General features: G+C 34.4%; 1 protein-coding gene across 30 annotated transcripts in view; it reads left to right on the forward strand.

Moving 5' to 3' along the window:
* Window positions 1–20,356, forward strand: part of SLMAP (sarcolemma associated protein) — an 88,275-nt gene that overhangs the window by 51,133 nt on the left and 16,786 nt on the right. For 8 of the 30 annotated variants that reach the window (XM_049826188.1, XM_049826186.1, XM_049826192.1 and 5 more), the window contains 5 exons: window positions 329–379; window positions 4,669–4,731; window positions 11,035–11,091; window positions 14,496–14,576; window positions 14,843–14,902. In XM_049826188.1, the coding sequence (XP_049682145.1) occupies window positions 329–379; window positions 4,669–4,731; window positions 11,035–11,091; window positions 14,496–14,576; window positions 14,843–14,902 (312 nt within the window). Of the gene's footprint in view, window positions 1–328; window positions 380–4,668; window positions 4,732–11,034; window positions 11,092–12,391; window positions 12,540–14,257; window positions 14,355–14,495; window positions 14,577–14,842; window positions 14,903–20,356 lie in introns of those variants that run through there. The other 22 variants (XM_049826191.1, XM_049826200.1, XM_049826195.1 and 19 more) reach the window with 7 other exon arrangements.

The following is a 20,356-nucleotide window of genomic DNA, read 5'->3' on the forward strand; positions in this document are numbered from 1 at the left end:
CTCAGCTCCAAGATTTTGAAGGCTTTTTATATGCATATATATACACACACATATAGACATAAAAGGATTTTTAAAATACATATACATATGTAATAGGCAGTAATTCTTTGGGTGATAGTAACCTCTTATATGTTTGAACAAAGAGGAACGTGATCTGTAGTGCAGGAAAACACATTAAATTTTGCTTGTTTTGTTTGATTAGATTAGATACTTAGAAAGAGGAGGTAGTATGAAAAGCCAGATGCGTTTCACAATGCTGTATTTATAAAGAAACAAAACCCAAACCATTTTGCTTGGTTCCAGAAATAATACCCTTTCTTAATCCTAGGCATACAAGTTGATGACTTCATACCTAAAATTAATGGGAGCACAGAGAAAGGTAGTGTATCTTAAGGCTACCTTTTGTCTTATGGTTGATGTTTGAAGTTGAACAAATTCAAAATGTTCTCTTAAGTTTTACTTTGAATAATATTTTCTTTTAAAAAATGAAATTTAATTTGTCCACTCCTCTGACCAGCATATTTTGCTTAGATTTTCAGTCTAGGTGGTTTTGGAAAGTTCTGTAAAATGTAACAAACCAACTTGGAAGTCGTCGTCTTTTTTTTTTTTTCTTGTTTTTGATGGGCTCTCACTGGAATCAGTAGGAGTCTACTGAATGATATCAGGCTTGTGACACAAGAAAGTGGAAAACTCATTGACTTTTTTTCCTCTTAATTTTGTTTTCCTTGCAACACAGACATACACCATTTTTCTAGTAAATTGGGTATGGTAAGTAAAGTCAGCAAAACATTTTTTTTTTCTAACTATAACGTATGAAGAATGTGAGTATGTACAATATATAAACAGTGGAAACTAACTTTTTAAAACTCAGGACTGTATTTATATAAAACATTGAACTAACTGTTAGGCTTTTTAAAGACAATTAGTTAAGCTAAGTATTTTAACTAATGTGTCTTAACATACACTTGAAGTTTTTTGAATAAAATTGATAAGAATATGCCCAATATCACATATATCAAAGAATATTCCAGTTATGAATCTGAATTCACTAAATTATTCCGTTGGCTAAGATATATTTGACCTCTTACGTTAATTTTAAATTTTTCCTTGATGGAGATCACTTCAGCAATTGCTGTGTCTTGCTGGATAGCGAAAGCTCTGAGGAATGGTGGTAGTATGAGTTGGAAGTTTGGGGTACCTATATAGAGAACTCCTGGTTTTAACCAATATTCACAGTATTTAAGGATGACTGTATACATTTTTTAAACAAAATTTTAAGACACTCCATGCTCTAATTTTTAGCTTTTTACTTTTTAATTTGTTTTATAAATTAAGAGCTTCTTAACTAGGGAGACCAATGGCAATGTGAAAAAGATAATCATGGCATAACCTCATGTCTGGTTCTTATTTGGAGCAGGAGGAGAGATCTGTTAAACAATCACAGGAACTGTACAAAAACCTCCCCTTAATCTATCCCTTAAAGTCTTAGCATTTTAGGCACTTAGCTGTGATGCATGCTGAGATTAGCAAGCAGCAGACTTATGTTCCCAGTTCTCTGGACTGCCATACTTTTATAGATTATTCCATCTTGCTGATGCGTAGTTTTAGGTTGGTAATACTCTTAATGCTTGATAGAATGGTTAAGAAAAAAATTGGCTTTTATTTTCTTTTTTAATCTTCCACCCCACAAAATAGTAAACTTCTTTACAAAGCAAAATTGAGGTACTGTATAGGGATTGTGATTCTTCATTCTAACCAAGTAAACCGTAAAAAGATTTTGAAAGTTAGGTTGTTGGAGGTTATTAAAAAAACATGCAGTACTGTGAATGAAAGTAGCCTAGAGCTGAATTGAAACATTTAATAAAACCTTTGAAGCTTCAAGTGCAAATACATATTGTTTTATAGAGAAATAATTGGTAACATCACACTAAAAATGATATGTTGTTTTAACAAACACTATTTTGGTTGGGTTTTTTTTTAAAGTGTTGGTAGGAATGTCATGTTAGTTTTTTAAATACTGCTATGTCTTATCAGTCTGAGTTTAAAAATTGCCTGAAATATTTCAAAATTGAATTCATTATTTGATTATAACAAATATCACCGATATTCGCTTTTTTGTCAAAGTTGAAGAAGCAATCCATTTTTGACTTATTTCGGATAGCATAAGAGTCAAAATGTTATCTGGATGGATACATGAAAATAGAGATTCCTCCATGCTATGAGTAACAGTAGAACTTGTACTTAAACCTGGGAGTTTTAGGAAGCTGTCAGCTAATTTCTTTATGAATATAGACAGCATATAACTGCTCATTCAAGTTGTCTTTCTGTGTGTTTATACAGTCTATCACCTTTTTCTCTCATGTACCTACCATGCTATTATATTATTCTATATTTTAGCATAGTTTTCCATTATTCTGTCTGTTGTACCGCATTCTTCTGTATCTCTGCTATACCTAACTGGTCCATCCACATTTCTCTGGCATTTTACAGCTTTGCTGGCCTGTGGTCTTTTCATGACAGTCTGTGCCTTTCTGTATCTTCCTGTCCTTTATCTAGCCCTTGTAGAATGACAGATGGGCAGTAATTTTTCTCTGCCAGATTTTGGATTTTGTTTTCTTGAAAGCAGCAGGAGGCAGTTACTGGGTTTTTTTGCTGAGTAGTCAGCATTATTTTAGAAGAGCTAAGAATTTAGAGTTTATAATGTAGATTCAGCAACTTCAGCAGTGAAAGAGGTTGTAGATATTTTGCATAAGGAAAAGACTTCACAGTTGAAGGCAGACGTCAGAAATTAAATTTTTTTTTGGTGCTAACTAGCCTGTAAGGGAATTAAAAAAAAAAAAGTTTCCTCTATTTGAATAAAAAGGTATACATACCTTCCCCCTGCTCCTCACCCCTGTCAGAGGAAAATTGTAAATCCATGTAAAATCATTATGTTTTTTAAGATGCCTTTTGTGTCTCTGTCTCTCAAAACTTCACGTCAAGTCCTCAAGGTATGTTTATAGTCATACTACCTAGTTTTTGCAAGAATAAGGATTTTACATTACTTCTTTCTGTGGCTGTCCGTAACATTAAAAAATCTGTACTCTTGAGTAGAGGAACTAAGAAGTCATGTTATAGCCTCTCCAGAGGCTTTTTATAACTAAGTGTATTAAGATGATGATAGTTAGGCATTAATTTTCTCTCATTGCACATATGGAAATTCTGGTGCAGAAGAGAGTAACTTGCTTATACATCAAGCCACTGATAAATGTTGGGTTAGAACTGAGATATTTCAATAAGTGGTATGTTTCTCAGTGAGTTGCACCACACCTGGCTTTCATATTTAAGTTTCGTGAGCCATGTATTATGTCAAGAAAGATGTGAGGAATTTGCATACAGTCACTCAAGATCATGTAAAAAGGCTAAAAAAAAAAAAAAAAGTTTAAATATGGAAAATAAATGTTATAGCTGTGGTGCGGTCTTTTAAAAGCCCTGTCCTTATGGGTTAGAAAAAAGTTTACTTTTTAGAGTAACTTTGAAACATGGTAAAGCTTGGTATTACAGATTGGACCTTAACAGCTAAGATTCTGGTATCACAAGCTAATGATTGAACAATTTTGTTAGTATGTAACACATTTTGTTTGTTTAGGTACTAAAAAGCAGCCTTTTCAGATTGCTAGACTCTTGAGGCTAAAGGATTTTTGAGGTTCTTTAGAAAGGAAGCATTAGCGCCTTTTTACTTGAACAAGATTCTGATGGAGTTGGAAGCTGATCAAGGTCACATGGAAAGACTTGGTTAAACCTGGAAACTGAGCACGGGTTTAGGATCTCTACTGTAGAACCGTCCTTTCAAAAATTGTTGTTTCTGTGCAGTGAAACTTAGTGTAAAAAGTAAAGGGTGATATTCAGCAACACTTAACCCTCTTGAAATGAAAAGATTTGTATTAGATATGAAGAATAAACATGAAGACTAAAGAAAAATGTATTAAATGCTAAATAAAAGCTAATAAAAAAAAGCCGAAGAATATAGGTTAAATAGATGTTTCTTATTTCTACAGTGCTTTGATTTGGTATTTGCAATTATCCATGTCTGATCATGAATTAACAAATGGGAGGAACTAGAGGCATCAGTGCTATGGAGTTGCATGTTTCAGTAGTGTATCATCTGTATTCTATATTTATTGTGATTTAAATATCACTTATGTGTATTAATCTTTTTTTGCCAAACATGCGAATTTGCCAATGGAAATTTAGTGGAAGTCATTTGTCACGACCTAACCTGAAAAAGCAATACAGCAAATGCCAAATGCAGAATGTCTGGACTTTTAATAATTGGGTATTACTAAATTCTGTTAAATAAAGTGTTGGGTTTTTTTAAATAGCTTCTGTTGAGGTAAGGGGCTTTTTATTATGTTTAAGAACTGCTATTAGATCTTATTATTTAAAAGTACCCCTTGAAAATGCAGATAAAGTACTTCTTTCTTCTAATCAGTTCAAAAGAGTAATCTGTTTTCTCATATCACTCGGACATCATTTCAATTACGTCTTGTCTGCTTGCATCTTAACTCAGATTTCAAAAATTCACTGTAAATATACAATTACAAATATTGTTGATATACCTTTCAAACTTTTTGTTGCATCAATTTGAAAATAAGAAGATGTAAACTTAAGTGTTTCTTTCTTTACTAGAGCACTTTCTTTCAAAGAGTGGAGGGGACTGCACTTTTATTCATCAGTTCATAGAATGTCAGAGTGAGTACAAGAGTGTTCATCACATTTGCTTTAAAAACAACAGAAAACCCAGAAAAGGTGGATAAAAGATAGGATTTGTCACTACTATTTAATATTTCTGTAGTAGCAGAAATTTTCTAAGCATAGAATTGTGGCACTGTGATATTAAGCAGATGCCTGTAGTAGTAAGATACCTTTGCTCTTGCAAAGCGATGATCACATTGTCTCTTCTTACCAGTTAATCCATTATTGTCCTCTGACCAATAAAAGGGTGCTAATGTGCCACATGGTGTTTAAAAATGAGTGTAATTTTTCACCTGTTACAAATTAAGAAGTTGGAAGCTTAACAGTTAAAGCAAACATCACAGGCAGCAGTAGGACAAGAGATAAGGTAATGATGTCTTTTCTTCATTTCACATATCTATAATTTATTTGATAATTAAAGGTCTTACACATTCTTCAGATTAGTTGTTGCAAAGAACAAAAAGGAAAACAAGACCTTAATTTTTATGTAGAAATATAAGAGATTCTTTTAAGAAAAATAGAACATAAATATTCAATACCAATCTTGAGAAAGACGTGCTATTCTGGAATAAAAAACATGTTTTTCGAAGCAAATGGCTTTTGAAAATGAGTAATGAAACAGCGCAGTCTGCATGTCTATAATTAAAGAAAAACTTAAGATGTTAATACTTTTTGTCCACTAAGAGAAAAATATCATTAAGATGAAGAGAGAAGTGCTATTAAACTTCAAAGAAAACGCCTTTGTAGCATAAAGAATTATTTTTTGACTTAAGAGTTTACAGAAATTATGTACCAAAAGTTGAGCAGAGAGAAGTATTTATAAGCAGAAATAAGGCAGGTGGGGTTTTTTTGACATTATGCCCATTGGACTCTTCCTTTCCCTTTTAAACTTCAATAAGGAAGTGTAACAGACTTGTTTGACTTTAGTCCTTATGATATGGATTGCAGTGCTATAACTGAATGACAGGATACTGCTAATGTTTGTCTAAGAAAATTTAAAATATTTATTTGAAAAAAAATGAATTACTTTTTTAAAAAGTGAATGACTGGTAGCTCTCTTCTGTCAGGTTGAAGTTTAAAGTAATTTTAAATTTTGCGAAGACCTTGTATAAATCTTCTTTATTCAGTACATAAAAATGAACTCAAGTTAAATATTTGAGTAAAAATATTTTTTTGTCTAGAGTGAAAATGAAGAGCACACGAAATGATGTTCAAATACAAATTGGTTGCCTGTTTTCATTGTTTGGGTGTTAGCTTAACCTATTTTAGCAAAACTTGTATTAGTATCACCTCTGCAAATTAAACGTGACCAGTTTTGTCACTACTGAGAAGCAAAAGTGACCATCAGGATCTAGTAAAAGATTCTAACATGCAATTGAAGTAGTAATAAGAGAATAAAATGAAGATCAATTTACTTATGCCTCCCTTTGAGAGATTGAAAGCTAGAGTAAAGACACTGTAAGGCCTCGATTGCCTCATTTTTAAAAGAATGAATACGAGTTCAAAGGGTTCAGTAATCTGCATTTTTTGCGACAGTGTAATTTTTTTACTATCTAATCAAAACCATAAAAGATTCCAAGTCAGCAACTGGTGTATTTATTCCTAGACCGAAAGTTTGCCTTTTCCAAATTCAAACATGTTTAGTCAGGCCCCACAAAATCATAGGTTAAAAAACTGCAAACTGTGGCATCTACTATTTTCATTTTGTAAGTAAGTGCTACCCTTCGGTCCTACTCCTGCTTTTTGCTCTGAGCAGCAGTGAGGGTTGGGAACTAGTGGGGAGAAAAACCATAGTTCCAGAGGTTGCAAGGAACTGGAATTCCAGAAAAGACATGCAGCGAATACCACTGGAACGGAAAAGACATGCTGCAAATACTGAAGTCTAGAACAATATCATAAAGATCAGCAATACTGAGAGAGTATTATATGATGAACTATACATTATGCTTTTTTTGCCCAGAGGTTTAGGTATTGGGAGAGGAGCAGGTTTATTATTTAAAAAATAATAATACAAAGAAAAAATCCGAGAAATAGGAGTCACACTCTGAAGTTGTGTTATGTAGGGTTTGCTGTTTTGTAATAGAAGCAGAGGAATTAAAACTATAGGATCTGCAAATCATAGGAGAAATCTAAAAAGAAAGGAGAATTGAGACAACCATACAGTTTGTCTAGAAGAGAAGGTTCTGACTTGTGCTGGTACAGCAGGGAAAGTGTGCATCTCCATAGTTCTGGGGAGGAAGCACTTAAATTGGTAAAGCACAAGCAGAGAAATGAGGAAAACCAGCTTGAGTCAAGAAGTGGAGTATGTAAGATAGCAGGAAAATTAGATGATTAAGCAGTCTAGTATTTTATAAAAACAGTTACTACAGAGGTATAGGACAATTGAAAGTGTTACCAGTTAAGAGCAGTCAAAACCTGTCAAGGTACTAAAGCTAGAATTTTTTTGGTGGGGGAGAAATGACAGGACACTAAATCTTACTTGCAATGCAGTTTGAATGCTTAACTTAGGTAGCATTGTTTGTAAAATCTGGCTTCTGTAGGTTTTAATATTTTTTATTTATTTTTATTTTTTAAGCACAATATGGCTGACAATATCATCCAGTAACCTGTCCTGATCTACAACATCTGTAGAATGTTATGAAATCTTGCTCTGAATGATCTGGAAAGTCTGTTACTTTCTGATCATTACATCCAGTTCACTTCTTGCTCATTTCATAATTTTATTTTTAGTAACCACTGGTGAAAACCGTTGACATCAACAGCAAAAATCATGGTGCTTCTTTTTTATTAGTACACGATATGAGTTATTACCAAAAATGGTGATGATGTATAGACAAAAGAGAGATTTGGTGCCCTGCTAGCTTCCTATCTTTCACTCCAATCTGACTCTTCTTCATTTGTGTGGGTTTTTTCCTTGTTTTGTGATTTTTTTACATTTAAGATTTTAAATGCAAGTCAATTTTTGCTTTTTTACTAAGTTTTTGATATTTTTTTATTTATCTGTCTAAAATGGAGTTTTTGGATGGATTGAATGGCTATTTTCAACTTTTCCATTAATTTGTGACCTGCAGGTGGCAGGTAAAGTTAAAGCTGCTCAGTATCACTTTTTTCAGATGGTTTGAAATTTGTGTGCCGAGGGCTGGGTTTCCTTTCATTGGTCTTCAAGCCTGGCCTCCTTCAAAGAATAATTTGATACAAAAACATAAATGTATTGGGGGCACGTTATGTAAGTAATTGTTGTAATCTTAATAGATCTTAACTATTATATTACACATGGTGACAGGGAACCTAAATCTAAAACGGAGTTCTTAAATTGAAAATATAGGAAATGCCTAAAAACCCCAAAGGAAAGCTGCCTTTGAACTGCATTCATCAGCAAAAAGAAACACAAACTTTCATAAAGATGAACTGAAAGCTTAACTTTAAAGCAGATTGGTTCAGTAAAAATTATTATTATTTATTACATGTATCAGTAACTCTTTGCTTTCTGTTAAGTAGTGACTGGATAGCATGAAAGTAAAGATTATTTGTGCCAGAAATTAAAGCTAGGATCCTTACCCTAATTTATATTTTGATAGCCAAAAATGCACATCTTGACTCAGGGAACATGGGGATTGATTTAAAAAAAAAAAAAAAAAAAAAAAAATCAAGTTTATGAAGTTTTCTGAAATAGTAATATGAAAAGATGCAGAGATCTGAAAAGGCAAAGTTTTAAAGATATGTCTACCTTTACTTTCTGATTGTTGTCTGGATTCTGCCATTAGTGACTAGGGTGGTAACAGTGCAGAATAAAATTCTATTTGGTTCAATGACATCAACCTCCCATTTTCTGTTTATTATCTAAATATACACAGATGTGTTGAAATAAACTATTTTTTGTTGGCTTTGAAAAATACTAATGCTAGCATTCTTAAAACACAGAGAAAGCTTACTTGTTTTCTAAGTTAGGAGAAATGTCAGCCACCAAGTGAAAAATACTGGCTGTACCAGCTTTGGGTCACACTGGGCAAGGGAACTTGTGTGTTACTGCTGAAGTTCTTTGCTGAAGAAGTAGCATCAAGAAGAAAACTTTTGTACAAATTTTGAAATTCATAATCGACATTAGAAAACAGCCACCATGGAAAAGAAAAAATCCATTATGTCTGTGCATTTTTTAATCAAAGGAATTGAGAATTCTTAAAAGTGTAAAAAGCTGCTGCAAAGGTTTCAGTTAGGAAAAACATCCAGGTCAAGAAAAACACTAGTTTCTTTGGTTTATACTATAATTATTCTGGTTTTAACAGTTACTGAATTGTGAAAACTCCAAGATTCAGCAATTCATAATGCTAAGTAAGTTTTCTTCTGTAAACTGATTATAGAAGCCTATTTTAAGCTAACAGTCTAGCATGGATGAGGTATTACCCCTTTGGATCAAGCAGTTGATAGCTACTTTGAGTGTATGTTTTTTTGCATTCGGCTAACTTTTTCAGACATACGGGCAGAATTTCTCAGCTGCTTTCTTGCTGCCTTCCTCCCTGCTTCCAGTCTCAACTGAGTCCTGGAATAATCACATATGAAGACTTTTGTTTAGTTGGGGGGGGGTTGTTGTTTTTTTTTAATGGAAGAGAGCTGATGATATCACGCAGTAACTCTTCACTTGTGGCTGCAGTAACTTGATTCCTACTGCGGTGCCTTCCTCAGCCTAGGCACAGGGACTCTCTCCAGCTCTGACGAACTCGAGACTGTTCTGAACTTGGGTGATGAGTGATCTCCTACAGTTGCTTGAGACCTGAAGCCAAGCCTGAAAATCCAGTGTGCCGTTCAGTGTGTTTCTGAAGCAGTATTTGTTAAATGTTACTGAAATGCACGGCAATATTTGTAGATAAAAGTAGATGGAGGGAATATCTCTTTTAGACTGGTTTTTCTGGCTGGGGTGGGAGGGGACAGGAAAAGCTTTTGGCCCTGCAAACCCTTCTTCAGACCTCCGGGTTTTTTTTGTCTGAAAGCTTGTCTACTATCTAGGGTTGAAAAAGATATCTTCCTGCAAATCTTGTCCTTCCTCTGGCTTTAGATTGTCATGGTTACAGCAACATGCCATCAAAGGAGTACAGAGACTTCTTCACCTTCAGAGCTACTTGAAGCTGGAAATGCTGACTGAAGCTCCTTTTTTTTTTTTTTTAAATTAAAAATTTGAAAAGCATTTACTGTCATCCAGCTTCCTCAATCTTCACTCTCCTTTATGTGCTGTTCATCCAGCCTCCTCTGCGTCTCAGTTACCTGTTAATATTACATGGGGTAACCAGCAAACTCAGTTGCCTGCCTGGCTGTTAGATGCCCAGCAGGGAGACTGCAGAGTGGAGGCAGAGGCAGCTTTAAGCCTGGTCATTCAGTGGATGTCAGCAGCTTTCAACATTGTCTAAATTGCAAGATCTACTGCATAGAAATTGATCATGTGATCTGTAAGATACATGACCCTCAATTTTCTGTGTTGGCATCACTAGGCGGTTCTTAAGGAATTCAAAATAATGAAATCTCCTCCAAAAAAGTAATTAATAAATGGTTCAATAGTTCCTTTAGTATCTTTGATTAATCCAGACCTGTTCTTCCCTTGGTTTTACTGTCTGCCTTCATGTCCTAGCTGGAGTTAGGATGAATTTAGCAATCTAGTCTTGAATTCCATGGTTTAGGTTTTCGTGCACCTGACATATATGAATAGACTTTCCTGTGAATGCTATATGTGAACTCAATTTTTGTGAACCTGAATGTGGTGCATACACAATTTTTTGGGAGTTTGTGCAGCTCTCAAAATTTTAAGCTAAGAAAAGCTATTTCTCTGTACCTTTCATAGGCAGTGTTAATGCTGTTGTGATGTGGAGGTGGCTTCTCAATTGCTGTTTTACTGTGGCGTGTTTCTAGATTTCTGCTGTATCGGGTGGATATCTGTGTCAGGCAACTGGCTCTTAGAATTCCTTTTTTTGGTAACTAACTTGAGAAATGTATTAATTATTTATTACTCCCAGTTAGATTTTTTTAAAGTTCATAAAAATTAATTTTCCTAACTTCTCATTAGTGAACTGATGCATTAATAATATAAGCTGATAAATTGCAGAAGAAATAATTATGTACTTTATCACAAAGTTCTGGTAGACTTGTGTGCTCTGTCTCATTATTCCATGCCAGAATAAAGTTTTTGTTCAAGCCTGAGTAGGAAGTAATATTATCAGCTTTTAATTTGGTCATGGAATGTAGTCTACGTAGATGCATGCAGGGAAAAGCTTGCTTAATTTGAGCTTGGAAAGTAACACTTATTTTGTTTGGCAGACAAGATCATAGATGAAGGACATCTAACCAAAGTGGAAGAAACAAAGCTTTTGAAAGGTTAGACTTCTGGATTATTTAACTGTTTTTGAAGCATGTTTTTTGTGTCATTTCAGTGCATGTTCTGTCTTAAACTAGCAGTTTGAGTTTTGTTGAATACTTAAGAAAAAAAATCAATGAAGGGAAGGTATGTTGTTTATTGAACTCTGGTCCAAATACTATCGTAGGGTAAAAAGATTTAAAGGAAACAATTTTTGAAGATTGAGTGCATGAAATGCTAGTCTCGGTTTTTTAATGTGCACTTTAAAAAAAAATTATAATAGTTTTTGTAAATTTAATTAAAACTTTAGTGCCTGCATAAATTTCAAACCAGTTTTTGTTTTTATTGTAGGACTAAATAGAAATAATATTTGGTCTCATTTTAAGTTTTAAATAAAAGTGTATTTCAATTTGACTTCTTCCTAACTTACACCCTCATAACTTTAAAATAACTATTAAACTCCTAAACGTGCCTTTCCTAAGTAAAATGTATCTGTGTATCTCTACTCTTTTCTGTATAAAACAAGTAAAATACAAGGAGCCAATTAGAAAAGATTTCTCTTGTCAAGGAACAGCCATATCTTACAGGGCCAAAATCAGGAATGCTACAAAGTGTGCAGATCAGTATTTCCTATGTGTTTAATAATGTAAGATTGTTTGGACTTGTAGGCTGACTCCACTTTTGTAGCTTTTTATTAATATCTGGATGTACTAACTCATTTGTTTACCCTCTGTCCTTCTGAAAAGTATTATTGTATTGAATAAATGTTAGCTTGTTAAAAGTACTGGTATTTTAGAGACTTTTCAGTTTATCTTTTCTTACCTCAATGTATGAAATTGCACCTTTAATTTGTTTCTGTATGTGAGTAAGCTATAGACAACATGCCATATTTGGCAAAAGAATGCATACAATAACTGTAACGTAACACTTGGATGCCAGTTATCTTGCAAAGCGGTGAGCTATTTTTAGTGTTTGTTAATATATTCTAACTCATCAAGTAAGTATGTCAACACATTTTAATATACTTCATCATTTTGTCTATATTCAGCTCAGCTTTATTATGGGAAATAGGGAGAACTGCCGTGAAATAATATAGTACAGGAAAGAGTTTTGTGCTTATGACTCTGTTTCCAGAACAGGAAGCAGGTTTCTAAATCATTTCTCTTTTTTATTTCTGCTGTCTCAGATGTAGACACTGATGCATCTTTCCTCTGGTGCCTAATCCTGTTCTGTGTTTCAGGGGGAGGAGGACAGGAGGGAGGAGGAGGGTGGGTGGGAGGGGGGGGAGTCTGAGGGGATGTGGGGGAAGAGAATTAAGGCAGCAGTTGGAACTTGAGCTGTTCCTCCCGTTTCGCACGGAGCAAGAAAGCTGTGTTTCCCATGTATGACCAGATATGGTAAAGTTAGTTGGATACAGATACTGCTCAGCTTAGTGCTTCTGGATTGGCCACTAATATAAACGACATGGGTGAGGCTTTTAGGATATACTTTTCTTAATACTTTACAAAGAATGTATTACTTGGTTTAGTAATTGTTACAGTTTCAATGGCAATCTTGTGAGCTTGATTCTGTATGCTACGTGTAAAATGCTTTGTATCGTAATGTCTTTAGGAATAAGCTTCCTAACATATCTAAAAACAGGCAAGTACCTTTTTTGTTTTAGCAAAGAACCACCCCCAAACATCAAGTTTTTAACAACTCCAGTCATTATGAGCTTTGAAGTCTGCTGAAGTCATGAGATGTTTGGAATAGCTGCCAGGTCTGAACCCCTAATGTGCTTTAAGTGTATGGGTGCTTTCCTCTTCTTCCTCCCCAGTGATTTCAGTTACATTAGGATTGGAAGAGTTTGGCTCTTGATCAGCTGCTTTGTTTTTACTTGCCTTCTTGCGTTTCATGTACAAATGGATGTTATTCTGGCACAGAGAACTAGAAAACTTTTCATGTTAGATATAGAAAACTCTTTTTTCTATTAACCTGTTTGTCTTTTGTAATCTTGCTAATTTCCCCGTGTTGGTGCACAGGTTGTCTTCAGTTTTTGCTTAACTTCTTTCATTTTGGGGGTGATTAGTTTTTATTCTCTTGTTATTTGAAAAAACAATGCACACAAGCTTTCTCATTACTCCTTTGGTTTTTTACATGTTTTCATATATTAACACTATTGGTATAACAACACTTGATTTATTTATTACTGTGCACCTTTCCATGTCCTGGCACTTTTTTGTTGCATCTGCAGTATCTGTATGTGAAGAAGTTATTTGTGTTCACTGTGCTTTTCTGCGTGTATGGTAGAAGTAAGGTCTGTACATTGGGAATGTTGTAATGATGCCTTTTCATATATATATCTTTCTACATGGAACTTCAGACCCAAGAGTAAACCTCTGTTAATCTGTAGGTAGGCAGCAATGCTGCTGTCAAATCAAGGCTCTGCATAGTCAGCCAAGAAGGACTTCATTATGTGTAACCTCACCTGCATGTTGGTGACATGGTTCCTTGCTGATAGACTTACTGGGTTTGCCCACACCAGAGATGGTGTGCCTCTCTTAATGGACCCATCAGAACTAAACTGGAGTGGTTATTTAACCAAAAAAAAAAAAAAGAAAAAAAAGAAAAATATTACAGCCTCATAAAGTATTTAAACTCTGAGTCAGGGATAATTCTGTGTGGGAAAAGGATGCACTAGTATAATTAAGTCCACTCACCTTTTGGAAATGTCTGGTCTCCATTAAAAATCTAGAGCTGGTAAAGAAACCCAACCAAACAAAAAAAACAAACAACTGTGTGGCTTCACTAAGCTGCATGTAATAATATGGTGAATTGTATATGAACAGGTATTTCATTAAAGTATTTTTTGGTGGAAAGGTTATAGACTGCCTTCTCTTAATACGATTTGAACTGAAAATTCTTTTTAGAAATTAGTGTATTAATTTATATTGCTGTGATTCTTTACTGGTTCATATGACACTTCTTTTTAACAGTACATATATACAAGACTTGTTGCTATTATTTTATTTGTCCAAAGTACTGAATCACAGTTTTATTCTTAACAGCAGTTTCTTTCTGACTTGTTACAGTATCTGCATTGTTCTAGTTTTCTTTTCTTATTTGTTCCCTGATTGAATCAGCTTTTGCACAGAGTTCCAACTGGCAAGAATACAGCTTTAACAAAAGTTCAAGCTGTGCATGAGGGAGTTGCATCCCCTATTAGATGCAAGGCTAGATTAATGACTTCAGTGATGCTGAATCCATTTTAGCCCAGATTTTCAAAGAAATAAACAACCACCAGGTTTTTAAGTGTTTCTTCAACTAAGTTGTTTTCTTTTGACATTTAGCAGTACTTAAATAAATAGATGTATAGAAGAAATTATGATTAAGAGACTGAACAAAGCATTTACTGATTGTAGTTGATTTTCCTTGTCTCTTACAGAGAATCAAGCAAGAGTCAAAGAATCTGATTTGTCGGACACTCTTAGTCCAAGCAAAGAAAAAAGCAGCGACGACACTACAGGTAAGCATTGAACTGACGTTTCTGTGACATCTAATTAGTTTGAATTAAATCACTTGATCATGAGCATTTTCTAAAAGAGTAGAGAAGGTGTGTATTATGTGGAGCCAGATACAAGTTCAGAGCAGTATTGTCTATTTTGCAACTTCATAATTAACTTGTAAAGTGAGAATAATGTAAAAGCTTCTCTTTGCTTAAAGAATGCGTATAGGAAAGCTGTCTGCAGTCTACCTGCTCTCTGAAAAGTGTGGGTTTGGCTTTTTTTTTAGATGCCCAAATGGATGACCAAGACCTAAATGAACCTATTGCTAAAGTAGCTCTTCTAAAAGGTAAACAAATTTATTTTTGTAAGCTTACATGCATAATCTGTATATATATCTTTTTGCCTACCTGTTTTTTTAATCAAATGTGCATTGAAGTACAGTGCTGAAATTCAAATGTTTTAATCATGGAAGAGTTGCATTTAAATATCAGTAATGATTCCCCTGGGTGATGTGATATAAAAGCATATTTCTGAGTGTTAGTATAGAAATAATTTGTGCATAAAGCTAGTTTCTGCACTGACCAACACCGTTCTGGGAATTTACATGTTATAACTTCAAGTAGAGTTGAGAAATAGTTTCAGCATACACTTAAGTTAGGGCTAACAGCTTTGGGGTGGAGGGATTCTTCCATCACTGACATGTTTTAAGCATTGCCAAATTTTGCTTGTATACTTTCTATCGCTGTCAGAAATGCTTCTGTTAGTTTGCACCTGATGGGTTAAAAAGAAAAATCTAAAATCTTTTTTTGTTTAACACAATCAAGATTTGGATTTCCTGTTGTAACTGTATGAGAATGATTGCTGAGCCTTAGCTTTGAGCTTCATAGCTATAAAATTAAATTTTTTTCACTGCTCTTTGCACTGAAGGTATGTATTTAAAACTTGATTAGCAAGCTAATATTTACATATTCATGAGCTGAAAAAATTTGTGGGATATTAATTAGTTGTTCTATTTAGCATACTAAAAATTAATTATTTTGTGCTTTATGTACAATTAGACATTGGATAAGATCTGTAAAATGGTCCTTACGTTGGGATCACAGGTAAAAAGAATGTCATTTCTTCATGGTTCAGAAAGACAGGAAACCATAATGAAATTTAGGAGACCTGTAAAAGAGCTTTTTTTTTCCTGTAACTGTTTACACTTCTCTAATTTTATGACGGAAGGACTTCCAAAAATTTCATGTATTATATGTGTTTCCAAACAGCAAAACTTAAAATTGAGTTTGATATTTTCCACTGGATATCAGTTCAACAAAGTAGTTTAAAAAGGAGTGTTTGAGATACTGAGCATGTTCCATTTGGGTTTTGTTCTAATGTCTGCAGTTAATAACAAGTATATTCAGTGACTTCCTATGTTAGAAGGTAGAATCTGGTGATGTTGTTCGTAGTGATTTATGATAGTCTTGTTTTTCGTAATAAATTTGGGTTTGGCGGCAAGTTTTATTTGAAAAAAGTTTTAATTGAAAAACATGATGTTCATTATCAGAACTTTTAAGTCCAGAAGGAGATACGCATTTAAGGAGTTTGCTTCCTGTGAGCATTGTCACATGCACAGGATTCACAGCTGGAACAACCCTTCGTATATAAAGAGTATAGTAGAGAAACTGAATTCAGCTCCTGACAAAATTATTTTAGTTCTAATTATTACAGTTCAAAGATAGCCAACTGAAGACTTCTACTAATTGGCTGGATTTCTTAGTTATCTTCTGCAGACACATTAGAAGTAGTCCATGGACCCCTCAGGCTGAAAACCACTGATTCCTGAATTTTCCTTATATGCAAGTGAAGTCTTCCTAAATTCTGTCAGAAAGGTTCGTTTAACAGCGCAAGACCAAGATAAGGCTGCTGTGAGCATGCTGCTTCCTGGATTAGAACAGTCTCATGTCACAGCAAGGGTCAGGTGTAGTTATACTTTCCCTGTCCAGGGTATATTAAACTGGCAGGGAGGGTTAATTGAACTCTTAAAGGATTAAAATCAAGTTTTCTGTAGTAATACGGAAGCAGTCTTTTGCTCATGTAGATGTTTTCATTGCTTCACCTGTCTTTACTCAGTTGAAGTTTTAAACCATAACCATTACTGAGCTTTTAAGTGAATAAGTAGAAAAATACCTATTTGCATAGACCACTTTGCTATTGAATTGCATATTGCAATTAACTAAAATAATTGCAGTAACTCTTCTTCTCTTGAGGCTATTTATGGGCATTCCATTCCTATTTTGCTCTCATGAAACCATTAAAAAATATCCGTACAGTGAATCATTTGTGTTTTTTATGAAGAGCCTATAAACCTGCAGTTTTGAGGTTTTGTCAGAGAGCTACTTCATATGCTTGACTTTGCCCTAAAAAGGATCTTATTTGCCACAGAAAGACTTTCAAGTGGATTTGTTATGCGGTCGTACAATTAAGGAAGAGTGAGAACATTTCTGATCTGGCAGCTGTTTGGAATGCGGAAACAGCTGCTGGAAAAAGCAGTGTTCCTTTTTGTTTAACTGTTGGAAATTACAAAAAAAATTAATGGAGCAGGAAAATGATGAGACTTGCTGTAGTTTCAATTCAATTGCTGTAGTTTCCTCCAAGTGTATTTTCCATCAATAAATTTTGAGTGCATTCAGGATTTGTTTCAACTTTCTACAAGTCAGAATCTGGCAAAGAAGGGAAGGAGGAAAAGCTGTCACAAATTAGAACTGCCTTTTTTTTTTTCTTCCCCAGGAGGTAAATTACTTTATTAGCCATTAATAACAAATTCTATTTAGACAGGCTGTTTGTGACTACTTATTGCAAAGTTAAAAACAGGTAAATGTTAAACAGATGGAAAGAAGCAATAAATGTCATTGGAAGGTTAGTAATCTTGTTCTTCTAAACTTCCTTCCATTTTCATAGTAACTACAAGACTGATCCATGGAATCTTAATAAAAAGTGTTTTCAATTGAGGGTTTGCTGAATAATGGTAGTTTTCAAAATTTCTTAGGTAAATCAGCAATGATCTGTTGATTCAGAAAGTTTGGGAACCATTGTTTTATGTTGCAATAGCCAGATACCTTATTTAAAATATATAGTACATTTATGTGGATCTTATGAAGCTGAAGAAAACTTGAGGTTTTAATTATCTGACTTCATCTGAGTACTCTGAAAATAGTCATCTGAATAACCTGAGAAATCCTGCAAAATTCTGAAAGTGAACTGCTGTGAGACTTGGAGAAATACCAGCCTACTCATAAAATTGCTTGCACAGGCCAGGCACATACAGAGAAGGGATCAATTAAGACCACAGCCTATGTGTGGTTCTATATCATCTCTGTTAGCAAAACCAGAGTGTAAAGGCAAACATATAAGCAGACCTCTGTTAATATCTTCATGTTTGTAAATATTAATTTAATCTGAGTTTTGTTTTTCTTTTGGTTTTATTGAAATTTTATGTTACAGATCCTAAAATTGCAAAATATTCCTTCACACACCATCATATTCTTTAATGATTTGGAAATAGTAATTTTTTCCCAAAACTGACCCATGGGTTAGACTCCTTTTCTTGAGCCAGATTGAAGGAGAAGAAATTTTCCTGTACTTTGGGAATGATTTGTACGGATCATGCTAAATTTTTTAAGAATTTTAAATAATTGATGTTAAGGGAAACCTCACTGTGAGTGTGTGGGAAACAAAATGGTGTTAATTAAGAAAGTTTCTTGTAACATGGCAAACAATCTGATCACAGATTAAAATTTTCCATGAGCTAGAATAAATGAATGAGGGTTTTCAGACTGTTGTATATGACTTTGGGGGGGTGGGGGGGGCACTTTGTAATTAATGATAGAATTCCTTAGACTTCTCTGAGAACAGTTAGTCCAGTGCTGAATAATTCTGGAAATTGTTCGAATACTTTCTTTAATTGCAACCTTTTACATTGGTTCTCAAACCAGGTTTTGTGATGTGAATTTGCTTCTTGAGGAAATCAATTCTAAGCCTGATGATGTTTAGTAGTTTTATTACTTATAAGTAGAGCAATCCTACTCACTAAGGAATTTTTTTCAAAACTAGAGTTAGCAGGAAAATGATGTTTGCTTTGAACTAAAAGACATTAAAGAAATTTTCAGTTTGGGTAGGACAGAAAAGCTGTTATTTTCTTGTGCTTATGTTTCTTGGCTTTTGATTTAGAAGTATGTCAGGCGTATGGAAATTCCCCTATTGCATTTGAGTAGGAAAGAGTTTTTTACCTTGATTGTGCTTTTGCTAAACTGATTATGTTGTCCCACAAGTTGAGCTCCTCGTCTCCTTTGAAGCAGTATTATCTTTTATGATGTGTGCTTTCATTGATTGGAAGACACTGTCCCCCTGAAAGTTCATTTAGGGTGTCTATTGTTGGATTTGGGACACTGCTTCTTTATCAGGCATGATTTGAGCATAATTTGTCAACTTCCTCATCCATTTCTTCTGAACAGTCTCATTAAGGAGGGTTGAAAGTCTAATTGCCGCAAGTCTTTACCCATGAGAAGCTAAGAACAAAACATGTTCAGTGAAAAGAAACTTGGATTTGGAACTCTAATAAACTGTACTAGAAAGTATTTGGATGAAATATGTAGTCCTCTTTGTTCTTTCTGCTCTCATAATTCTGTTCTGAAAAAGTCTAAGAGCACATGTGTGCCCTCAGCTCTACTCGATCCCACAAATTCATTACTATGAGAATACAAAAAGCATAGCCTGTTTTCTTAGAGGGGTACAGTATGAATACTGTAGCATGGTTTGATAAACAATTTTTTAATATAAGAAAACAGCAGAAAAAAATTATTTACTTTATTGGTGACATATACAGTCAAATACGAATGTCAAAAGTATAATAACGAACTGAACTATAGCTTGTGTTTATTTTTTTCTTATTAGTGAAAGGTCCAGGCAACCAAAGTAATTTATCTTTCGGGGTTTTTTATTCTAAGCAGTGTGCCTTTATCTGAAATCCATATGGTCTGTAGTGGTAGGCATTTATTAATGAGTTAGCTGTGTAGCACACCTAGCTTTTTGTTTTCCCTCTCCTATGATGCACAGCTGGATTTTTTTCACTGATTTCCTTCCTCTACCTTTCTCACCTAACAGGCCTTACATAAAGTTTTAGCCCCCTGCCTATATAGTTTAGTAGTGCTGTTTGTGCCTATTGAAAGATCTGTTTCCACACAGACACTACTTAAGGAAAATACAGTGAATGAGAGTTTCCTGGATCCAGTTCCTGGCATTGCAGATGCCTGCAGGCTAGAGTGTTGTCTTCCTCCCTGTTACTGCATCTAGTTTCTGGTGTGTGCCCATTACAGGACACTGCTATTTAGTTACAAATACTTATTTTTCCTCTTTTAAATTCCCCGAAAACTTCAGCTTTAAAAGTATTTAATTTGCCTGTGACTGCAAGTCATGACTTATAAGCCCAAGAGGTATTTCATATGCATTTTAGCTAATACAAGACTTGCGGGGAAGAGCAAATGTTTTTATTTAGAGGTTAAATAACATACATAGGTATCTGATTGTATTAAAGATATATCTGATATTTGAAGACATAGTGAAAAAAAAAATTTGGCGAACAAAATTTAGCTTAGTATTCACTAGGCCACTGAATGAAACAAAGAGGGTGGACTTTTCTTCGTTTTCTTAATTATGTTTTAGAAAATTTCCCTAAATTATTCCTTTCCTTGTCATTACGGTCCACAGAGGTAGAGGGGGAAGCCAAGCCTTGCATGGTAGCAAGCTGATTGGCAGTAGC

The sequence above is a fragment of the Accipiter gentilis genome, chromosome 23, assembly GCF_929443795.1.
Source record: "Accipiter gentilis chromosome 23, bAccGen1.1, whole genome shotgun sequence".
Classification (NCBI taxonomy): domain Eukaryota; kingdom Metazoa; phylum Chordata; class Aves; order Accipitriformes; family Accipitridae; genus Astur; species Astur gentilis.